Source organism: Nicotiana tomentosiformis, chromosome 5 (assembly GCF_000390325.3).
Source record: "Nicotiana tomentosiformis chromosome 5, ASM39032v3, whole genome shotgun sequence".
Lineage (NCBI taxonomy): Eukaryota > Viridiplantae > Streptophyta > Magnoliopsida > Solanales > Solanaceae > Nicotiana > Nicotiana tomentosiformis.
The window spans coordinates 1,855,364-1,877,983 of NC_090816.1; the positions used below are offsets into that span (position 1 = coordinate 1,855,364).

A 22,620-nucleotide genomic window follows, 5' to 3' on the forward strand; every position below is an offset into this window, starting at 1 on the left:
CATATGCGTATGAATGTCATGTCGTGCATAGGTACATATTTCATAACATCATCAGGCCTCTAAGGGCATCCCATCATATCATCTCGGCCACTGTGGGAAAAATTATCAACGTATATCAGCTGATCAGGTGGTGGTGCGTATATAACGCCATAACCTTTCTCATATCCCATATACATATATATATACGCATATATAACATCATCTGGTCATGGGTCAATGTGCATGTATAAATGCATGAAATGCATATGAAATACGTTAATAAAATCTCTTGGTACGTCATAAGACCGTTATGCCTCTGATTAATATCATGAAATAAAATTTACCAACTTACGTATTTTTGATACCCATGAACAAACGATAAAATAATATGACACATGGGGAAACAAGAACATAAGCATCTCTAGTATTTCTATGAATAGAGTCATTTATGGAATTTGTGCATCTGCTCGTTTCGTTCGTGTAGTATAGATCATGCCAAAAAGAAAGAAGGGATAGCCTTAATATACCTGAGCCGATTCTCTTGACAATCCCTCCAACACACGTCAATTGCGACAACACATAATCGGCGGATCGAAGTAGGAAAAATTCCGTATCCTCCAATCTCTCAATTGATAGGAATATCTAGGCAAATATATCTTCAATAACATAGTATTTCTAACCAAAAGTATGACACAAGATTTTGAAATGAAATTCTTCTTTAAAAGTAGGGAAACGATACTTTTGGAAATCCCTCAAATATGTGCTACCTTTCTTCATATCATATGAGTCACTTGGTGACTTTATTAATCATTTCATGGGATGACACGTGGGGGAATTTGTCCCCACTTATTAATTATCCATAAATCCTTAATTACATGGTTAATCTCCCATTAAACCAATAATTAATCAATTACCCTCATAATTAAGAATTATCTAAAATTACTTAGAATACTACTCCCTTTTAACACACCTTATACACCTTACTGTCATGGTCATGGGGTACCGTGTATGGTACTAGTCCATAAATATCAGGTATTTTAGCTCGGACCATATTTTATCCCAAAATGTCAAACTTCGACGAAATTCATTTTCTTCGATTTTCTTACCCTCTTACCTTCACGAATTTATTCATCGCTCGTTTGAAATAGCATAATGCTTATAATCTCAAAATAATCTCATTCCCGAACTTACATCGATTAATTTATGACGAAACTTTAACATACGAAAATACGGGATGTAACATCTCATTTCTGAGCTTCCATCAATTTATTTATGGCGTACTTTCACGTACGAAAACATAGGGTGTAACATCATTCCCCCCTTTGGAACATTCGTCCTCGAATGTTGACTGATGCACTTATCATTTTCATGACTTATGCCTTCCGAATACTTTAGTACTTTCCTTGCCATCTAGGCAACAGTTTTGTGAATAATTCCAAAGGCCAGGGCATTCCCCCATTTAGGCCTTTTTCTCTCACCATGACTTGTGGTCGGAATCCTTCCAATCTCGTAACTGTTGTTACCTTCTGTCATGCAGCCTGTACGACTTCTTCCTATTATGTGAGCCTATGCGACTCTTCCCTCCTCTTTCCTCCAGCTTTTAGCCAATCTCCGGGCCTCACTTTGTGAACATATACTAAATTATGTCAAGTTGTCCCTCTGAGCGTCATTAGCTTTACTATATCTAAATAGGCCATACTATACCATAACTCTTACTTCGATTTATCGTCATTAAGGTCTGCTACCAACTCCAGGTTACTCTCGTTGCTTATCCTTAATACTAATGGCCTAATCTCATTTCATACTTTGTAACTTTTATCCATCCCTTGTTGATTCACCTCAATATTGATCTACGATCTACCGCTGATAACTTGAGCTCTTATGTAACACGGCCGCTAGGGCTCACGTCTTATCGGGGAATATCTGAAATGATTAGACGGATCCACCTGGGGGCGATACCATGCTTCCATAATCGTATTTCATAGTATCCCAATGTGATTCACCTTACGTGGGTATTTTAATCCCGTACAATTCGTGAAATCCTCTTCAAGTCATTACTCAATCGAAGGCCCAAACGTCATTCTTTATCCATCACAATTACACCCTCATTCTATTATCAGGGCAGCATTCCATCTTGTCTAAATGATATTAGTCTTAGACTCATTTGAGTTCATTCGGGCTATACTGAGCTATCTATAACTTAGAGAAACCATCAGCTTTCTTATTTTCATGAGCTTAATCCCGAGGACTTATCCATTCTTATCACCTTCTCACTCGCCCTTTTTTATTCTTACTCTTGTCTTCCTAAAGCCTTGTCGCTTTACCATACTTTAGCTTGTGACCTACACATATCTATTTATAATACTCGCAACCTTCCTTTAACTTGCTTGCACCATAGATTTCCTTATGTCATTATGAAATATCAAGCGAGACACCGTATCGTTTCTAACTCTTCTTTACTAGACTTCTCGATACCTAGAAACCATAGGTTGGAAGATATGTCACTGACGATGCCGTTATCCTCCCTGGATACTGAATCCCAATGCTTCTAGCCCTCAATCTGAAGTATGGATTATTCACAATCTTCTGCACCTGAGTATCTCGTATGTTGTTCACCTTTACCTTACTTTCCTTAAAATCTTGCATCGTATCTTCTATCTTTTTCATGACCTTCCTTCCACATAGGAATAATTTACGTGGCATCTCTGGTGCATATACAATTCGGTGGGAGCTTCACACTGAGGCTGGTACTCTTCTAACTGGCCTTATCGTAGAGCCATTATAGAATATGGTTGATGTACTATCTTTCTTGTACCTCCGATATTAAGAGTGATCCTGCAATTTTCTCAACTATGATTTCTATAATTTTCTAGGTCCAATAATCAGACTCCTAATTTACTTGGTTGATGTAACTCTTTTAGTTTCCTCTTCCTTCTGATCAACCTTTATGTAGGCTTAAGTTATCTTCCGATCTGCGGCTTCTGGTATTAGTTATTACTTTAGCCTTTCATGGGCGTTATGTAATATCCATGATACAATCTCCTAACAATTCAATCCTTTGTCTATGCCCTGGACTAAATTCTTTCATTTAACTTATACCGGAGTCTTCTATGTCTGTATGAATGGCAACATATATGGAGCATGGATATCACTCTGAAATATTAAGTGCATAATCCATTTTGTTCCCTCTGAGCTTCCTTTAAATGTAAGATATTACTTTTCCTGGACTTTCTGCCCCTCTGTTGCATATATACTTAGCTTATCTTAGTTCCCACGCATGCCGGAATTTTTGTGCAACTCACATGGTCTCGAATATTACTTTTGATTTTTTTTCTTCCCGTTCCTTAGCCATGGTAGGTGCCACTTTCTCATGGAGTACATACAACGTTGTTGTGAGACTGTTGTTATAAGATCACTTCCTCTTTAGGTCACTGAGCTTAGGTCGAAGCCTTCTTCCTTACTTCCTAATCTAGTTTTTCATTGTAGTACTTTGGGAGGACCCTCTAATTCTTGCAAAGCTGTGAGCTTATTACGGACCGTTTGATGTCCTTCCTTGCTTATAATTATTCGTAGTTACTTACCTCCATGACCTTGTGCTTGTAGGGTTGCTTCTGTACCGATATTTAGACTGTCTTCCCAGTGGCACTCTCTTTTATTCCCGTAACATTCATACGATACCTTTAACTATCCCGACTCCTATCTGAATATATTTCGAGTAGTACAATGACATTACTGCGAGGCTAAATTTACTATATTAGGTTTTACTATGTTTATCTTGCACGATCTGCTGATTCGTCTGTAACCTCCTGTCTAGCCATAACTAGGCTCTTCCTAAATCAACTGCTAACTACTCGTTGGCCCATTCTCATATCAATATTCCGCGAAATCTCTCTTAGGTTATTTCCTTTGTCTAACTTACCTCTTGCACTGGATCCTTATTTATCAATAACATTCCGGGCAAGAATCCTTACTTCCTTTCCTTGAGGTCATGCTTACATAATATTCTGGAATTGTAGCATGTCTGTAGGATTTGGATAAGTGCAATCTCACTCCTTTTCTCATTTTTTTATCGCATTCTTTTACCATTTCATAGTTACTAGAACCGCTTAATTCTAATTTAATGCCACATCACTCCATATTCCCCTCTTTAGGGAAGTACTAAGATTTAGCGCTATGATGATCTACAGATGTTTTACCTCTTTGACATCTTTTCACATCATCGATGACTCTTACCCGTCGTGCGGTAATCCTTCTGCACTAAGGATAATAAAATTCCTTACTCACGAGGGTGACACTTAGTGTAACTGGCCCACTTAGTACTTTAAGCTTAACTTTGCTCACATTACTTACTTTAGGAAAGCGTCTTCCTGAATGACCTTTAAGGGTTATTCTTCTATCGTCCATTCTATTATCGCCGAAATGCAATCTCTGAATTTCTCATGATGTCGACAATTATCAAATCACTCAGTCCCTAATCCATGTTTAGTTTATCTTGTTCACCAGCCCATACTAATTTCTATTACTCTGGGGTCTAACTCTCCCTTCTGGTAGTCGCGTTGGAGTTATGAACTTATTTCTCGAAATAAGGATATGACTTTATGGTCTATATTCTTTTGTTGTCTCAAGGCCTGTCACCTCTTGTATTTTCCTTCACTTGACTATAGACTCTGTAATACTGTCATCGTTTTGATCCACCGTTGTCATACATGTCTCACATCTTACTCATATTACTTCATTAGCTCTCTTCTTATTTCCCTGCTAATATTTCTGTCTATCCCTTTTTTCTGAACACTTAGACAAAATATTCTTTCGGTTTTGCTCCCTTTACTTCATTCATTGGCTCTTCGGTTTGCCCAGCATTCTCACTCTACTAGGTACGGGAGCCATACTAAGATAATATTTATTCCTTCCAGGATTCCAGTGTATATCCTTGGACATTCTAGTATTCATATCTAGCTATACTATCCTAGAGTGCACCATCTAGGTGTCTCGCAAGGAGATCTATTAGCACATTTGCAATATCCTTCGGAAATGTCAACTAACGCAAACAATCCATCCGTCATTTTGGGTCACTCTAACCCCAGCAGGATCCTAATATCCGTCCTTCTCTTATACTACTTCTGTTATCCCCCATAGGGCACAACTGATATTGGTGTGGCTGATTGTACATACCTCTGTTACCTTTGAAGGTAACTCAAAATGCTTACATTGATCTACCTGAGTGGGAAATACTGATAATCTTCATTAACTGGGTGCCTCGTACCCTTCTTCACCTTGCTTCTTTTACTTGTTAAAACTTGTATCTAGCTTTTGATCTCTTATTCCTTTTTTTACCGTAAGAGTGGATAGATATTCTTGCCTTAGGGATCCTTATTAAGAAGTTTGCACGTCTTATTATCCTCATGTTCTGTTGGAGACATTACATTCATCATAAGCATGATGCAAAATCAAGTTCCTCTGACTTAATTCTTCCACAACCACATTCAATCCCTTACCAAACGCCTTTCTAGATGTAGGCATCGTCGTATTATGAATAAGATAGAATTTAGGAAATTGAGTTCTTACAACCGAGCTCTACCACACGATCTAGAGAAAGAAGAAAGAGTGACAGTCCTAAATGCCTTGTAGCCTCCTGCTTATAAGTGTGGTGCACGACACACCCATAAACAAGACTCTACTAGACACGGCTTGTAGACTCCCTAGGACAGAACTGCTCTGATACCACTTTTGTCACAACCCAAACCGATGGGCCGTGACGGGCACCCGCTACCTTACTCAACCGAGTACCAACATAATGTATCTTTTCATGTCATACTATCATAGATAACAGAGCCAGAAGGCTGCCGAGAGATAAGTAGAATACAACATGTGATACCAACTTATACATAAGACATACGGGCATATAAGACAAAAATAATCACTCATATACTGAACATAGGCCGACAAGGCCATAAAATCTTTTACGTACATGACATCTGTCTACAAGCCTCTAAGAATACATAATTTTCATAAAGGTCGGGACAAAGTCCCGCCATACCCAACAATACACGTCTAAATCATACTAACCAAAAAAGCAACTCCGAAGCAAACGGAGCACACCAACATCTTCCGCTGAGCTGATAGCCTACTTGGAGGGCTCTCGACCTATCTATCGGGACCTGCGGGCATGAAACTAGCATCCCCAGTTAAAAGGGACATTAGTACGAGTAATGTACCGAGTATGTAAGCCACATAAATAAGTACACAACAGACATGGAAGAAATATAGAGTAAATGATGCAACCTGTAAGTCTGGATAAATCTGTAAATCATGAAATAATTATAGTGTCATGCATATGCGTATAAATGTCATGTCGTGCATAGGTACATGTTTCATAATATCATCAGGCCTCTGAGGGCATCCCATCGTTTCATCTCGGCCACTGTGGGCAAAATCATCAATGTATACCAGCTGATCAGGTGGTGGTGCATATATAACGCCATAACCTTTCTCATAGCCCATATACATATATATACGCATATATAACGCCATCTGGTCATGGGTCAATGTGCATGTATAAATGCATGAAATGCATATGAAATACGTTAATAAAATCTCTCGGTACGTCATAAGACCATTATGCCTCTGATTAATATTATGAAATAAACTTTACCAACTTACGTATTTTTGAGACCCATGAACTAATGATAAAATAATATGACACATGGGGAAACAAGAACATAAGCATCTCTAGTATTTCTATGAATAGAGTCATTTATGGAATTTGTGCATCTACTCATTTCGTTCGTGTCGTATAGATCATGCCAAAAAGAAAGAAGGGATAGCCTTAACATACCTGAGCCGATTCTCTTGACAATCCCTCTAACACACGTCAATTGCGACAACACGTAATCGGCGGATCGAAGTAGGGAAAAATCTGTATCCTCCAATTTCTCAATTGAGAGGAATATCTAGGAAAAAATATCTTCAATAACATAGTATTGCCAACCAAAAGTATGACACAAGATTCTGAAATGAAATTCTTCTTTAAAAGTAGGGAAACGATACTTTTGGAAATCCCTCAAATATGTGCCACCTTTCTTCATATCATATGAGTCACTTGGTGACTTTATTAATCATTTCATGGGCTGCCACGTGGGGGCCTTTGTCCCCACTTATTAATTATCCATAAATCCTTAATTACATGGTTAATCTCCCATTAAACTAATAATTAACCAATTACCCTCATAGTTAAAAATTATCTCAAATTACTTAGAATACTACTCCCTTTTAACACACCTTATACACCTTACTGTCATGGTCACGGGGTACCTTGTATGGTATTAGTCCATAAATACCGGGTATTTTAGCTCGAGCCATATTTTATCCCAAAATGTCAAACTTCGACGAAATTTATTTTCTTCGATTTGCTTACCCTCTCACCTTCACGAATTTACTCATCACTCGTTTGAAATAGCATAATGCTTATAATCTCAAAATAATCTCATTCCCGAACTTACGTCGATTAACTTATGATGAAACTTTAATATACAAAAATGAGGGATGTAACATCTCATTTTTGAGCTTCCATCAATTTATTTATGGCGTACTTTCACGTACGAAAATATAGGGTGTAACAGATTCCGATACCCAACTTGCTTCACACAACACATCAATCTGTAACTTAGAAGTGCAAATGGGTCAAATCTCTCAAGCTTTAAATTCTCATCCTAAAGGGACACTACCAAGTGATACAGTAGTGAACCCGAAGGGTGGGAACACTATGGGGCTTGCCATGGCCGTTACTACAAGAAGTAGAAATGGTGGGAATGTACCTACTTCAAGCCAAAGACAACTTGTGGATGATAAGCAAGTGGTAGAAGAAGAGTATATCCCGAACAATGTGGTGCAAACAAATAATAAAGTGCGAATTGATATTGATGACACGGTGGAAGAGACTCAAGAAGATGTGAACCCGTCTAGGGATCATGTGATTGACATACCGGAAATGGTAGTGCAAAAAGCTAAGACACCATTGCCTAAGGCACCTCCTCCCTATCCTCAAAGGCTTGCCAAGAAAAATGGCGAGAATCAATTCAAGAAGTTCATTGATATGATGAAGAGTCTCTCTATGAATGTGCCATTAGTTGAAGCTTTGGAGCAAATTCCCGGATATGCTAAGTTTATGAAAGACTTGGTGACAAATAAGAGATCGATGAATTTTGAAACTATCAAAGTCACTCACCAAGTGAGTGCAATTGTGCATTCGATGGCTCCAAACTTGGTAGATCCCGGTGCTTTCACAATTCCTTGTACCATTGGAAGTGCCGAATTTGCAAAATCTCTTTGTGACCTTGGGGCGAGTATCAACTTGATGCCCTTTTCGGTTTTTAAAACATTGGAATTGGGCAACCAAGACCCACATCTATGAGATTATAAATGGTTGATCGTACAATGAAGAGATTGTTGGGGGTGATTGAAAATGTATTGGTTCGGATTGACAAGTTCATTCTCCCGACGGATTTTGTGATTCTTGATTGTGAAGTTGACTATGAGGTGCCGATTATTCTTGGTAGACATTTTCTTGCTACGGGAAAGGCTCTTGTTAATATAAAAGCCAATGAACTCATTTTTTAGGTAGGTGATGAAAAGGCAGTATTCCACGTATGCAAATCTATGAGGCAACCGAGTAGCAATGAAGTGTGTTCGTTCGTAGACTTAGTGACCGGTGTGATTATTGATGATACAAGTGCCACGATTAATGTGGGTGACATGTTGGAGGCCGTTTTGCTAAATTTTGATGATGAGGAAATATATGGCTTCATGGAATGTGTAAATTCTTTGCAAGGGATGGGGTCATACAATTATGTACCTCGAAAACTTTCCTTGGATCTCGAAAATAGGAAAACTCCTCCTACAAAGCCTTCAATTGAAGAGCCTCATCTCTTGGAGTTGAAGCAATTGCCTCCACATCTCAGGTATGAATGGCCCTTGTTCTACTTTACCAGTTATTCTTTATTCTTGTTTGACTAATGTGCAAGTTGACTCTACATTGGCGGTGCTACATAAGAGGAAGAAAGCTATTGGGTGGACTTTGGCGGATATTCGGGGAATAAGCCCCCCATTTTGCATGCACGAGATTAATTTGGAGGAAGATTCCAAACCCTCCATTGAGCATCAAAGGAGACACAATGAAGCAATGCAAGAGGTGGTCAAAAAGGAGATCATAAAGTGGCTGGATGCCGGGGTTGTCTACCCCATTTCTGACAGTTCATGGACTTCTCCAGTGCAATGCATTCCGAATAAAGGGGGCATAACTGTGGTCACCAATGATAAGAACGAGTTAATTCCAAAAAGAATGGTGACCAGGTGGAGAGTGTGTATGGACTATCGGAAGCTAAACAAAGTCACAAGGAAAGACCATTTCCCACTACCCTTTCTTGACCAAATGCTTGATAGGTTGGCTGGCCGGGTATTCTATTGCTATCTAGATGGATATTCAGGCTACAATCAAATCCTTATTGCCCGGAAGATCAAGAGAAAATAACGTTCACTTGTCCCTATGGCACTTTCTCTTTCAAGCGGATGTCATTTGGCTTATGCAATACACCGACAACTTTTCAACGGTGTATGATATCTTTATGGATATGGTAGAGGACTACCTTGAAGTCTTCATGGATTACTTTTTGGTAGTCGGGGATTCCTTTGATGATTGCTTGGAAATTTTGGATAAGGTTTTGGCAAGGCGTGAAGAAACGAACTTGGTGTTGAATTGGGAGAAATGTCATTTCATGGTCGAGGAGGGTATTGTCCTTGGCCACAAAATTTCAAAGAATGGAATAGAGGTCGACAAGGCAAAAATAGAGGTGATTTCTAAACTTCTACCTCCAACATCCGTGAAGGGCGTGAGAAGTTTCTTGGGTAATGCGGGGTTCTACCGGTGTTTCATAAAGGATTTTTCCAAGGTGGTGAACCCCTTGTGCAAGCGTTTGGAGAAAGATGCTAGATTTCACTTCAATGATGATTACATGAGAGCATTCGAATTGCTCAAGTTCAAGTTGACAACTACTCCCATTATCACTGCCCCGAATTGGAGCATTCCTTTTGAGCTCATGTGTGATGCTAGTGATGTGGCAGTTGGAGCAGTTTTGGGACAACGTATCAACAAGATCTTTCATCCGGTCTACTATGCTAGTAAGACAATGAATGATATCCAAGTCAATTACACTATGACCGAAAAAGAGCTCCTTGCTATTGTGTTTGCTATTGAGAAGTTACGTCTGTACTTGATGGGTGCAAAAGTGATTGTCCACACGGATCATGCGGCATTTCATTACCTTATGAGCAAGAAATATTCCAAATCCCAGTTGATAAGATGGGTGCTTTTGTTGCAAGATCTTAACATAGACATCCAAGACCGAAAAGGAAGTAAAAACCAAGTGGCTGACCACTTGTCTCGTTTGGAGGAGGAGGGGAGGCCGCATGATGGTCTTGAAATCAATAACTCCTTCCCCGATGAGAAACTCTTAGCCATTTCAATGAAAGAGGTACCATGGTTCGCGGATCTATCAAATTTTCTTGTGAGTGGTATTATCCCGGATGAGTTCTCTTCAAACCAAAAGAAGAAGCTCAAACGGGATTGTCAAGACTATTATTGGGATGAACCGTACATTTTCCGTATTTGTACGAATGAAGTGAATAGAAGATGTGTACCGGAGGAGGAACAATGTGAAATTCTTGGGGCTTGTCATTCTTCGCCATATAGTGGTCACCATGGTGGAGCACGAACGGCGGCCAAAGTGTTAAGTTGCAGTTTCTATTGGCCCACTCTTTCCAAGGATGCAAGTGATCTCGTCAAGCTTTGTGATGAATGTCAAAGGGCCGGTGGAATATCAAAGAAAAATAAAATGCCCCTCACCACAATTTTGGAGATTGATATTTTCGATGTGTTGGGTATTGACTTCATGGGTCCCTTTGTGAGTTCTTGTGGAAACACCTACATCTTGGTAGCTATTGATTATGTGTCAAAATGGGTTGAGGCCGTTGCTCTACCCAACGATGAAGCAAGAAGTGCGGTGGCATTTTTGAAGAAGAACATTTTCACAAGGTTTGGTACTCCACGGGATATCATAAGCGATAGGGGGTCGCATTTTTGTAATAAAGCTTTTGACACCTTGCTTAGCAAGTAAGGTTTCACTCATAAAGTTACGACTCCCTATCACCCTCAAGCAAGTGGTCAAGTGGAAGTCTCCAATCGGGAGATAAAGAGTATTTTGTACAAAACCGTGAATGTTAATCAGACGGATTGGTAAAAGAAGCTTGATGATGCACTATGGGCTTATCAGACTGCTTTCAAAACTACTATCGAGAAGTCTCCATACCGGTTGGTGTTTGGCAAACCTTGTCATCTTCCGGTGGAACTTGAGCACAAGGCCATGTGGGCTTTAAAGAAGTTAAATCTTGATTGGGATGTAGCTTCTGCCTTGTGGGTTGCACATTTGAATGAATTAGATAAATTCCGGTACCATGCATATGCAAGTTCGTCCTTGTACAAATAAAGAATGAAGTACCTTCATGACAAATACATCCGAAATACGGAATTCAAGGTGGGTGATTTTGTTTTGTTGTTCAACTCACGATTGAAGATGTTTCCCGTAAAGTTGAAATCCAAATGGAGTGGTCCCTTTGAAATTGTGGGCGTGACACCTTTTGGTGCATTGGACTTGAAGAACAAAAGTGATGAGGTATTCGAGTCAATGGTCACTGAGTGAAGCATTATTTGGGACAAGCTGATGATGGCCGCGCGGTGGCAGTGATTCATTTGAAGTGATGTAATCTGCGTCGTGTCGCGACGTTAAATAAGGCGCTTCTTGGGGGCAACCCATGTTTCTTTTTCTTGTTCTTTTTCTTCTTATTAAGATAGGTTTTCTTTTGTGCTAACTGGTTTTGAAGTGTGTTGCAGGAATGATTGTACTTTACGGGGACTGTGCTCAGAAAAATTGATTAAGCATGGAAAAAGTGCGGACCACACAATTTTGAATGCTATAGCAAAAAGGGATTTGCGACCGCAAAACTTGAGATGGAAAATTGCACACTCTTGAAGTTTGTTTGTCAGAGAAATGGCCATTGTGCGTACGCACAAGGAAACCTACGGTCTGCACCAGAATCTGCGGATGCATAAGGAATTCTGCGAACCACAAATCAACAAAGGGTAAATGCCCATCAGGTAAAAGAGTGTGGACCACAAAAGGAATTCTGCGGCCGCACTCGTCTCTTGAACTTTTGGCCAACCCATTAAGTATAAATAGTAGCCATCACTTTACTGTTACAACTCTAAACTCTCGGAGAATTAAAACAAAGGCACAAATATTGCACTCAACTGAAGCACTCATTCGCCTCCTAAATCATCATCTTTGATCACTCCTTAACACCACTTCATCACTGGTATGTTCAAATCATCCTTAGAATTTTTCAATTTTCTTAATATAGTTGATAATTTGTTTAGTTATTTCCAATTGTCAAATTCATAACCATGTGGATTGTAATTTGTGTTGGGTAAACTCCTAGTTGCTATATGGGGGATGGGTATTTGGTTGATATAGTTTAATTGCTACTACCATGTCTAAATTGTGCGAAAGAGTAGAACCCTAAAATCTGCTAGATAAACTTTTGAATTGTGCGGCCGCACAAGGAATTGTACTGTCCGCAGATCAGTAGGATAGGGAATTTGATGTATAATGATTGTGCGGTCCGCAGAAATTCAACCGCGGCCACAGAAAAGTGTGTGCGACTGCAAATCAAGCAATTCCTTGTCTTCAGAGAGTTGTCATTTTTGAAGTTTCAATGTGCGGCCGCACCCAAAATTTGTGCGGACCGCACTTAAAATTGTGCGGACCGCAGAATCATCACTGCAGTCGCACTTTTAAATTGTGTGGTCCGCACAACACCATCTGCGTCCGCACTCAAAAATGTGCGCTCTGCACTTCCCTAACCTACAACATGTTTTGTTCTGCAAATTTTCTACTTACCTGCACTTAACTAGAACTGACTCTTACTGCTATTTTTTGCAGAATATGGTTAGATCACGTGGTCATGGTGATGCATTAAAGGGGAGGGGTGAACCTTCCAGAGGCAGAGACAAAAGCACCTTACCCCTCACCCTTTAAAAGGTGATCAGTAAGAAGGCAACAACAGTCCGAGGTAGACAGCCGGAGCCCTCCGAATCAAGTTCATATGCCATGTCGAGGGAAGCATCGGAAGGCGACTTAGTGCAAAGGCATACTGTTGTGCAATCACAGCCACAACTGCCCCAGGACAGATACCGACTGAGAAATAAGCCTACCTCTTCTGAGAGTACTTCTAAGGGGTCAGAAGGGAATAATTAGACTTCGGAGCCTTCAGCAACACATGCTCACGACACACCAGCTACTACAGTGGAGGTGGATTAGATCCAAATAATGGCCGGGGGATGATACCAGAGTTGCAGGCCTGGATAGGTCAAAGAATAAGGAAGTTTGGGAAGATAGGTTTGTGAGCATGACTGTATTCAATAGGTTCTGAGAGTGGTGGCCGCAGAGATCGCTCACTCTTGAGCTACAGTTTGTGTTGAAATATCTGGATATATACAACCCAAATGTGTTAAGACAATTTCGGGAAAGAAAAGGGTGGAAATGGTTCACTCAAAGTTTAGTGGATGCCAAAGAGCACTTGGTCCAGGAATTTTATGCCAATGTGGTACACATAAAGAAGGAGACCAAAGTGACGAAAGTGAGGAACTTGAAAGTGAGGTTTGACCAAACCACCCTAAACACATACCTAAGGTTGGAGGATATGGAGCCAGTGCAATACTTGGAAAATCTGTCTATGGGCGATGCAGCTCGCCCATGGCTAGTTGAGCTTCTGGCAGCTCCGGGACCACCACCACCATGGATCACATCAGGGATTCCAATTCAGCGAAACACCCTAAATTTTGAGGCAAAGGGATGGCAGACATTTGTGTGTAGCAGAATAGACCCATGTCGGAATGAAACAAATCTACCAATCTCGCGAGTAGTGCTAGTCGCCTCGATCATGGTCGGGTACCCAATCAATGTGGGTGTCATGATGTCGGTCAACATGTCCTTGGTTCCCAGGAAAGGTGACACCTCCTACTCGTATCCCAACACTATCACTGAGTACCTCACAGATGCAGGGGTGGAACCAAGGGATTTTGACACTAAGGTGAAGGCGAAGAAGCCTTTCTTGTTGTATTCGTTGCTAGATGGTGCAAACCCAAAGAAGAAGGGTCAGCCCTCTACTACTGCAGGCCAGTATGATGAGCCTGTCGGGGTAGCTTCTAGGACAGTTGACATGCCATCTACTTCAGCAGATCCTTCTAATAGTGCAGCGGCTATGCCTCAACCTTTTTTTTCAGGTCCTTCAGCACCAGTGCCTTCCACATCGATTTTGAAGCCGGTGCACATGGCCGCTCATCCACTATCTACGTAGCGAGTCTCCCAAACACTGGCGAGCCTCAACAACTAGATGCAGACAACCACTACAAGGCTGACTGACATATCTAGTGTTGTTGCAGCACAGTCATCCATCTCGGCACCCCAAATTCCTTCGACAGTGGAGGACACATTGAAGAAGATCTTGGAGAACCAGACCACCATCATGAACACCCTGGTAGTACATGGCACAATTATTGAGGAGCTTGGGAAGCAGGTAAAGAAAATGAAGAAATCTCAGGCGTCCAAGAAATTAGTTGACAGACTGATGATAGAGGTGACTAAGATAGCAGCAGCTGGTGACCTTCCATTTGATATGCTGATGGGGACAGACCCAACAACACTAGCTGGCCAGTCTGAGGAGCCATACATGGCTGCCGACACTGCTGATACAGTGCGCCAGATGTTCACCAACCCAGTTATTCCCAGAGCGGGGGATGATGAGATCCAGTTAGAGGAGACCGAGGGCGGTAACGCTTCTATGGACATAGAGATGTCCAAGGCCACATAGGGAGTCCTCTTTACTCTTACCCTTCCTTATTCTTATTTTGTTAAGCATTGAGGACAATGCTTATTTTTATTCATGGGGGTGGAGTTTATTTGATATTTGGATATTTTACATTTGGTTTGTAATAACCGATAACATTTTCCTCTTTCCTTTTATTTATGTATATATTATTCCCTCTTTATCTATTGATGTATATTATATCTTTCCCCCTCTCATTATGTACATTCATTTGTCTTTAGTAGCTTTCTTTGTAGCTTCTTTAATTTGTTTTATTATTAGTCTATGTTTAATTTTGTAGCTTCGTTTTATGTTTTTAGTAGTCAATAAGCATTTGGTTTTCTTAATGTCACGGTTCTTTCCAAATGTAATTTGTGTGTAAATCGGGTGATTCTTCCCAACGATGGATGGCATGACAATCTTCTTAATGGTTTGAGTCCGTTTTTGATGTTTAGGTAAGAATAGTAGTAGTAATAGTATTAATGAATAAAAGAGTCACACATGCTTCACCTGGTACTGACACACTTAACTACGTACTTATGGTTAAAAACAAGTTTTTCGGGAAATAAATAGCTCTAATTAGAGACCTTATGACTCTTGCGTTGACTTAGGCAATCATCGAGTGGTTTAGTCGAGCCATAGTGATTTTCAATCTTGAATATGGTTATTGTGGGCCCTCGACTCTATCCTTTTTAACATTCCAGTTACATGAGAGGTGAGATGATTTTGTTGCAAGTCCAAGTACCCGTGCAAATAGTCTAGAATTGCCCCGAATGTGTTTCTAGGCGAAATTTTAAGTTTTGCTTGGCTTGAGAAATGATTGTAGGCTCTCCTTGACCCGCTTGAAATTTCCCATGACCCACCAAAGTTGTTATCCCTGGTCAACCCATTTGAGCCTAAAACCTTTCTCATTTGATAACTATATTATAAGCCTTTACCCGTTTTGTAGTGACCATCTCTTGGCACCCGAGCTTTCCTTAACACTCTTGAGAAACAATTGGCTAAAACATAAGTATGGGGGAGAGACGAGGAGTTTGAAAAAGGTACCAAGGCACAAAAATGAGAATAGAAATGAAGAAAGGGTAAGGCGAGAAAAAGAAAGAAAAACAAAAAGAAAAATGCAAAAAGAAAGTGAATAAGTTGAAAAATTGAAGGGATTTCAAAGAATGGTAATGATGCAAAGCATGGAGAAAACAAAGAAGAAAAGCATGAATATCATGACCAAGAAATAGTGATGGTAAGTCTCTCTAGTTCCCCTAAGGAAAAAGAAAATTCCTCAAAGAGTGGGAAAAGCATGAGCCGATAAGAGAAAATGGAGTGTTTAAGGAAAGATGAACTCATTCTATCCTAGTATATCAAACCTTAGTCCAAAAGCCTTCATTACATTCCCAAAAAGTCCTACGTGATTTCAAGCCGAGTGAGCTTACATTAGTGGTAATTTACATGAGGGGCAATCATAGGGTACTTAAAGCCGTACTTGCGACATTCTTTTCAGAGAGATGAGCGAACCTTTCACAAAACTTTGAATTGAGTGCTACATTCTTAAGTGAGGTACAAACTGAGAGTATAAGAGGGGGATTTTGGGATTCACAATGACCTACATGAAAGAGCGAGCTTCCTTGATGAATTAAGTCAACTCTTGATGCTCAAGTGTCACATAAAACTATTTGTGCTTAAAAGTTCAATCCATTGCCTTGTTAATAATTCATGAGTGTGTGGGTAATTGTTGGTCCCAATTGAGGTGAGATTGATGCATTTTTAATTGGATGGAATAGATCTTAACTTGGGGAGGTGGGAACTACTTTATTTGCTTGAGGACAAGCAATTAGTTAAGTTTGGGGGATTTGATGAGTGGGGATTTTGACTACTTATTAGCACATTTTTATTTTTGTTTTAGTACGAAAGCATTTAATTGTATTCCCTAAAACTAATGAAATATGTTTAATTGCAGGAGTAACTGGAAAATAAGACACTAAGATGAAATCCAACTCAAGAAGGAGTGATTTGAACTCAAGGACAAAATCAGGCACAAAAGCTCAAAGTGCGGACCGCATATTTTCATCTGCGGCCGCAAATTGTGAAGGAAAGTTTATCAGAGTCCAAATTCAATGTGCGGTCGCAGAAGTTAAGCAAGATCAGAAGTTCAGAGAGTTCTCATTCCAAGCTCAAAGGAAGTGTGAACCGCACAATTATTGTGCGGCTGCAGAAGTCAGCTACGCGGTCGCACTCAGAAATGTGCAGTTCGCAGAAGAGCCATGTGCGGTCGCACTCAGAAATGTGTGGTCCGCAATAGAACCATGTGCGGCCGCACTCAGAAATGTGTGGTCCGCAGAAGAACCTTGTGCGGCCGCACCCAGAAAAGTGTGGACCGCAGAATATGAGAGATGCGACCGCAGTTCAGAATTGTGCGACCGCAGATTTAAATCCTGTCAAGACTGAAGCAGAGTGTGGACTACACATGGAATTGTGCGGCCGCAGAACCTCCGAGAAGGGCAATGTTGTCCGAAAATTCCAGCACTGTATAAACAGAATAGTTTCACTTTTTTAGGTTAACTTAAGTACCTTTTGACATCAGCAACCGTTTACTTTGCTTCTTTTAGTTATTTTTTTGACATTTTGAGCTTTTTGAATATTAGTTTTATCATTTCAATCTTTAATATAGGTTTAATTATCACTTCTTATTCTTCATCTCCTAATTTAAGCATGAGTAACTAGATTTCACTAGGGTTGTGACCCAACCCTAGGGTGTGAACTTAATGGGTATTTGATTTATTGCTTGTTTATGGTTGGTTGCTCGACCCCGATTCCTTGTTGGGTACTATTATTGCTCCGTCCGTTTCACAACCCCAAATAGAGGTGTGACTTGGACGAGATCAATCCACCTAACGGAAAGTCACCAAATTTAAAAAAATATCTATTTTTTTAAAACCCATTAATATCCCGTTAAACCCCTTTTATTTACTTCACTTCTTACTCGCATATTAGTCATCTCCTTCGTAGTCACTTGTTGAACTCAAGAAGTGAAAGACACAAAAATATCGATAACCATATATTCATTTATACATTGAGTCCCAATTCTTTTAATATCCTTAGAGCCCGTTTGGACATACGAAAAATTTTACTTTTTCCGAAATTTTTTTACTTTTTTCCGAAATCAGTGTTTAGCCATAAATTTTCAAATTTTCACTTGAAGTTGGATTTTGAAATTTTTCGAAAATTTGAAAAACTCCAAAAAGTTATTTTTAAAAATTTTCACTCAAATCACTCACAAAACTTCAGAAACAACCCAAAATTATATTCATATCCAAACACAACTCTAGTATTCAAATACCATTTTCATTTGAATTTGTTTTTCACTTTTTTCCTAAATTTTACGATTCTTATGTCCAAACGCCCACTTATTATATGTTTATTATATTATACCTTTTTCAATTTTCTTTGTTTCTTCTAGCTTCTCGCTTTATTTTTTGCCACCATGTCGAGTTGTACCTAGTATTTATCATGATTTATTTTGCACTATGACTTATATGTTTATAGCATCTTATTAGGTTGCCAGTTCTAAAGTCTTAAAGCAGTTATTGAAGTATTTCCTCCTCCAACAGTGAGCCTTTGTTGATGAGTATTCATGCACCATGATTTTCTCATTCTGCTTTAAGCATTTGGTTAATAAGTAATTATCATCAAATCACGCCTTAAGAACCAAAACTAGATTCTAAGATATAGGATGGGATACTCATAATTCTTAGTAACAACTGAACTTATAATGAACAAAAATTAAAAAATAATTAGAGGAGATTCAATTTAATATCAAACCACATTCCAATAAATTCATCAAGAATGAAAGAAAGTACACCAACAAGTTGGAAAGTGTAACGACCCAACCGGTCGTTTTGAGAGATCTAGCCCCGAACCCCTAATTTATGTTTTCTCTAGTTCATTTGGTAGTTACGTGTGTAGACATGTAATTTTTTACCCTCCTCGAAATTGTTTTACCTTTTAGTGCTTAGATGTTGGATTTAGATATAATATTGTTATTTTGACTATTTTTAACTTTTTACTTTATTTTATCTTAAAAATAAAAATTACATGATTATTTTGTTTTATTTTATCTAATTAATATTTAGTCTAGCAATTTTTAGTTTATCTTACTTTGGATAAAATTGAAAATTACAAAATAATAGCTAATGTAGTTGTTTCACCCTTTTATTTCATGTATTCAGTTATGGATTAGTATTTTGGATTATAACCAAAAAAAAAAAAAAAAAGATCAAAATGAAAAGAAGAGCAATTCAAAGATGGCCACAGTACTGAAGATTCCTTTATATCCAAATTAACTAATTCACATGCTTACAATCAGTTCACGTGATCACCTCATTCTCCCATTTAAATTTTTGTCCTTATTTGTAGTACATACTCAAATAAATGACAAGAGCACAAACACACGACATTTTTTTTATTAGTGGGGACCACACTCATTTCTTTTGCCCAAGAATTCATCCATTTTAGAGAGGCACATAGATAAAGAACAGAGAGCAGAACAATACAGGGGCTAGAAATTAGGGAAGATCTGGAATTCTTAGGAGGGGAGACGATACAGAGCATCGGCGTCTGGACGGAGACAACACCCATTTTTGGATTTTAAGAGCTCGGGTGAGGCGATTTTCGGAAGATTTTTCAAGAAAAACATCGGGGTAAGTGTTCTTAACTCAATTTTGGTCAAACTACCCGAATCTATAGTTTTTTTTAACGTTTAATTGGTGGATTAAGTTGGAACAATTGTGAAAATCCCTAAGTTTAGATTGAAAATTTTAGGGTCGAATTGATGTCGAAATTTAGTGATTTTGGCATGGCTGGACTTGTAGTAGAATGTGCGTTCATATTTTATAACTTTTGTCGGGTTCCGAGACGTGGGCTCCACGGGCGATTTTTGAGTTAAATTTTGGATTTTGTTGAAAAATTAGTATTTTCATATGGAATTAAATTTCAATAATTTGTATTGATTAAATCGAATTGATTGTGGCTAGATACGAGGCTTTCAGAGGCCAATTCACGAGGCAAAGGCATAGCAAAGTAAAGAATTACCGATTCGAGGTAAGTGACTTGTCTAACCTTGTGTAGAGAAAATTCCTCTTAGGATTGGTATTGATATGAAAATGTTGATGTGTTGAAAGCCGTGTACACGAGGTGACGAGTGTGTACATGGGATAAATGTGAAAGATTATGTCTTTAAATTGTGTAAAGCATTGTTGCATATTAATTAAATTATTTTATTCGGTTATATTCATCATCATTGATCTATTTTTATATTTTAAATTTGTCTGATATTTTTCTTGCTAATTGTTTTACCTGTTTAATTGAAACTGTGTTTCTTTTATTTTGTGCTCAATATTTGAAAGTTGAATTTTTTAATTTAATTATTATTAATTTGAAAGTTGAATTTCTTAATTTAATTATTATTACTATGAAGTATTTGACATTTTAAAATTTGGTATTGAGGCAAAGTGCTAAAAATTATGAAATATTATTTTTGCTGAGTTATTCATTCCCGAATATTTTGTGGGATTTTTATACTCATTGTGATTGAGCCACGAGCTCCTTATTGTGAAAAATATTATTGTTGTTGATTTATTTTGGCAAGTCGAAATATTTGGGCATTTGAGGTGCAAATTGTGATATATTTTGATATTGATACGCATGCGGTGGTATAAGGTTTGGGTGTTGAAACGTGTGAGGTGAGATAAGGGTGACTTGATACGCGTGGCTAGTAGGGAAACTACTAGAAATCATGCGGTGTGATAATGATGGCTAAAACGCGGGATGCTATTTCGGAAAAAATATTTTCTTTAAAATTAAATGTGAAGGCTCCCGCGGTGATATAAGGAAAAGAATTATTATGAATTTATTTATGATTTGGGACTACGAGGCGGTACCTCGGGAGTGCCCTTGTTGATATTTCTCTATGGCTGCACTTACTTTTAGTTATTTTGTGTTTTCCTTAAATATGAAAATTCTTGTTTTCCTTCCGTGAGGTATTATTTGCCCTTATTCTGTGTAGTTAAATTGTGACATACTCCTTACTTAATTCATTCCCTTTGTCATTATTATTATTATATTGTTAAACTTTTCACCATGTCTTTTATTTTTTTCAGTAGGGCCTGACCTGACCTCGTCACTACTCTACCGAGGTTAGGCTTGGCACTTAATGGGTACCGCTGTGGTGTACTCATTCTACGCTTCTGCACATCTTTTTGTGCAGATCCAGGTACTTACTATCAAACCAGATATCAGTAAGCTAGCCGTACACGAAGACTTCAAGGTATATCTGCCAGCGTCTGCAGACCTCGGAGTCCCCCTCTATCCTTATTATGTTGTTCTCCTTATTCTCTTTAGACTCGGTTGCATAAAGACACTTAGTATTTCTCTTAGAAACTTGTGACTTATTTCTACCGGGTTTTGGGAGTTGTAACTATTTTGAATTGCAGTTTTTATTTATTTCATATGTTGAGATTTGAGTTTCAGCTTTAGATTCTGTTATTCCGCATAATTGATAGGCTTACCTAGTTTTAGAGACTAGATGTTATCACGACATCATACGGAGGAAATTTGGGACCGTGACAGAAAGTAACTTAACAACCTAAGTATACTACCTACATGTATTAACCAAACACAAGTATTATTAAAGTATATCAGTTGTTACCAACTTACAAACCAACTATCAAGTGTGTATTATATTAAACAAAGGGATGCCATATTATAACCACACACAAAAAAAATGAAAGTGATAACATGGCATCTTAATGCCACCATGAACAAGTAATAACCAAAATATAAGTTCTTACTAATCATACTTCCGCCACCATTCCCGGTCTCTCTCTAAATGAATAAAATGTGTTAAGACGTCTCAGAAATCTAGGTTCCATATTTTTAAATGATGGGTTTAACGGGTTTGGGTTAATGAATTTTTTTAAATAATTATTTTATTAATCTGATGGCTTTCCGTAGGGTGGAGGGTATTTTTAAAAAGTTTGACTAACGATAAGTCTAAATATGGCCAGATAATGTAACAGAGGGTAGATATGAAAAAAATACTAAAGTAGAGGGGTATATTTGGCCATTTTTTCAAAAATAAAAAATAAATATAGTTTGCAGTCTGGAACCCAAGCTGGGAGGAAAATCAGAAATAGCCACATTTATAATTGATAATTAAACAATAGTCACAATTTCAAAAGTAATCGAAATATAGTCACTTTTTCACGTAAAGATAAAATCTAAACAAGAACACCCTTAAAAATCCGAAAAACGTTCTATCATAATATGCTGGAGTTCGAATTTTTTACATATGAGATTCCAGTAAAATGGGCGAGAGTTCCAACACAATATGCTGGAAGTCTATACGCAGAAGCTCCATAATTCAACAAATTATGCTGGAACTTTCCATGTTTCACCTAAAATAATGGCTATTTTTTAATAATTTTGCAAACGCTGGCTATTTTTTGATTACCTATGCTATTTTCACCCCAAACTGTAAGGAGAATATTTTTGTGAAAATGATCGGGGAACCACTTTTAAGCATATTATTTAAAATATATCAACAGTTTACAATATATTTTAAAATTAGTCAATTCGCTCAAATTTCAAGACACGACGTCCTAAAGTTTAAAGCTCACG

General features: G+C 38.5%; 1 protein-coding gene and 1 long non-coding RNA gene across 3 annotated transcripts; both read left to right on the plus strand.

Moving 5' to 3' along the window:
* The first annotated feature begins 7,654 nt into the window (after nucleotides 1-7,654).
* On the plus strand, nucleotides 7,655-8,389 carry LOC138891719 (uncharacterized). Its single transcript, XM_070175471.1, has one exon. The coding sequence runs from the start codon at nucleotides 7,655-7,657 to the stop codon at nucleotides 8,387-8,389; it is 735 nt and encodes a 244-aa protein (XP_070031572.1).
* Nucleotides 8,390-19,406: 11,017 nt separating this feature from the next.
* LOC138891747 (uncharacterized) lies at nucleotides 19,407-21,476 on the plus strand. 2 transcript variants are annotated; one of them, XR_011408070.1, is made up of 3 exons: nucleotides 19,407-19,643; nucleotides 19,977-20,043; nucleotides 21,102-21,476. It is a non-coding gene; the product is annotated as an uncharacterized lncRNA (long non-coding RNA). The 2 variants fall into 2 exon arrangements; XR_011408069.1 differs by having other exon boundaries at nucleotides 19,977-21,476.
* The last annotated feature ends 1,144 nt before the right edge of the window (nucleotides 21,477-22,620 follow it).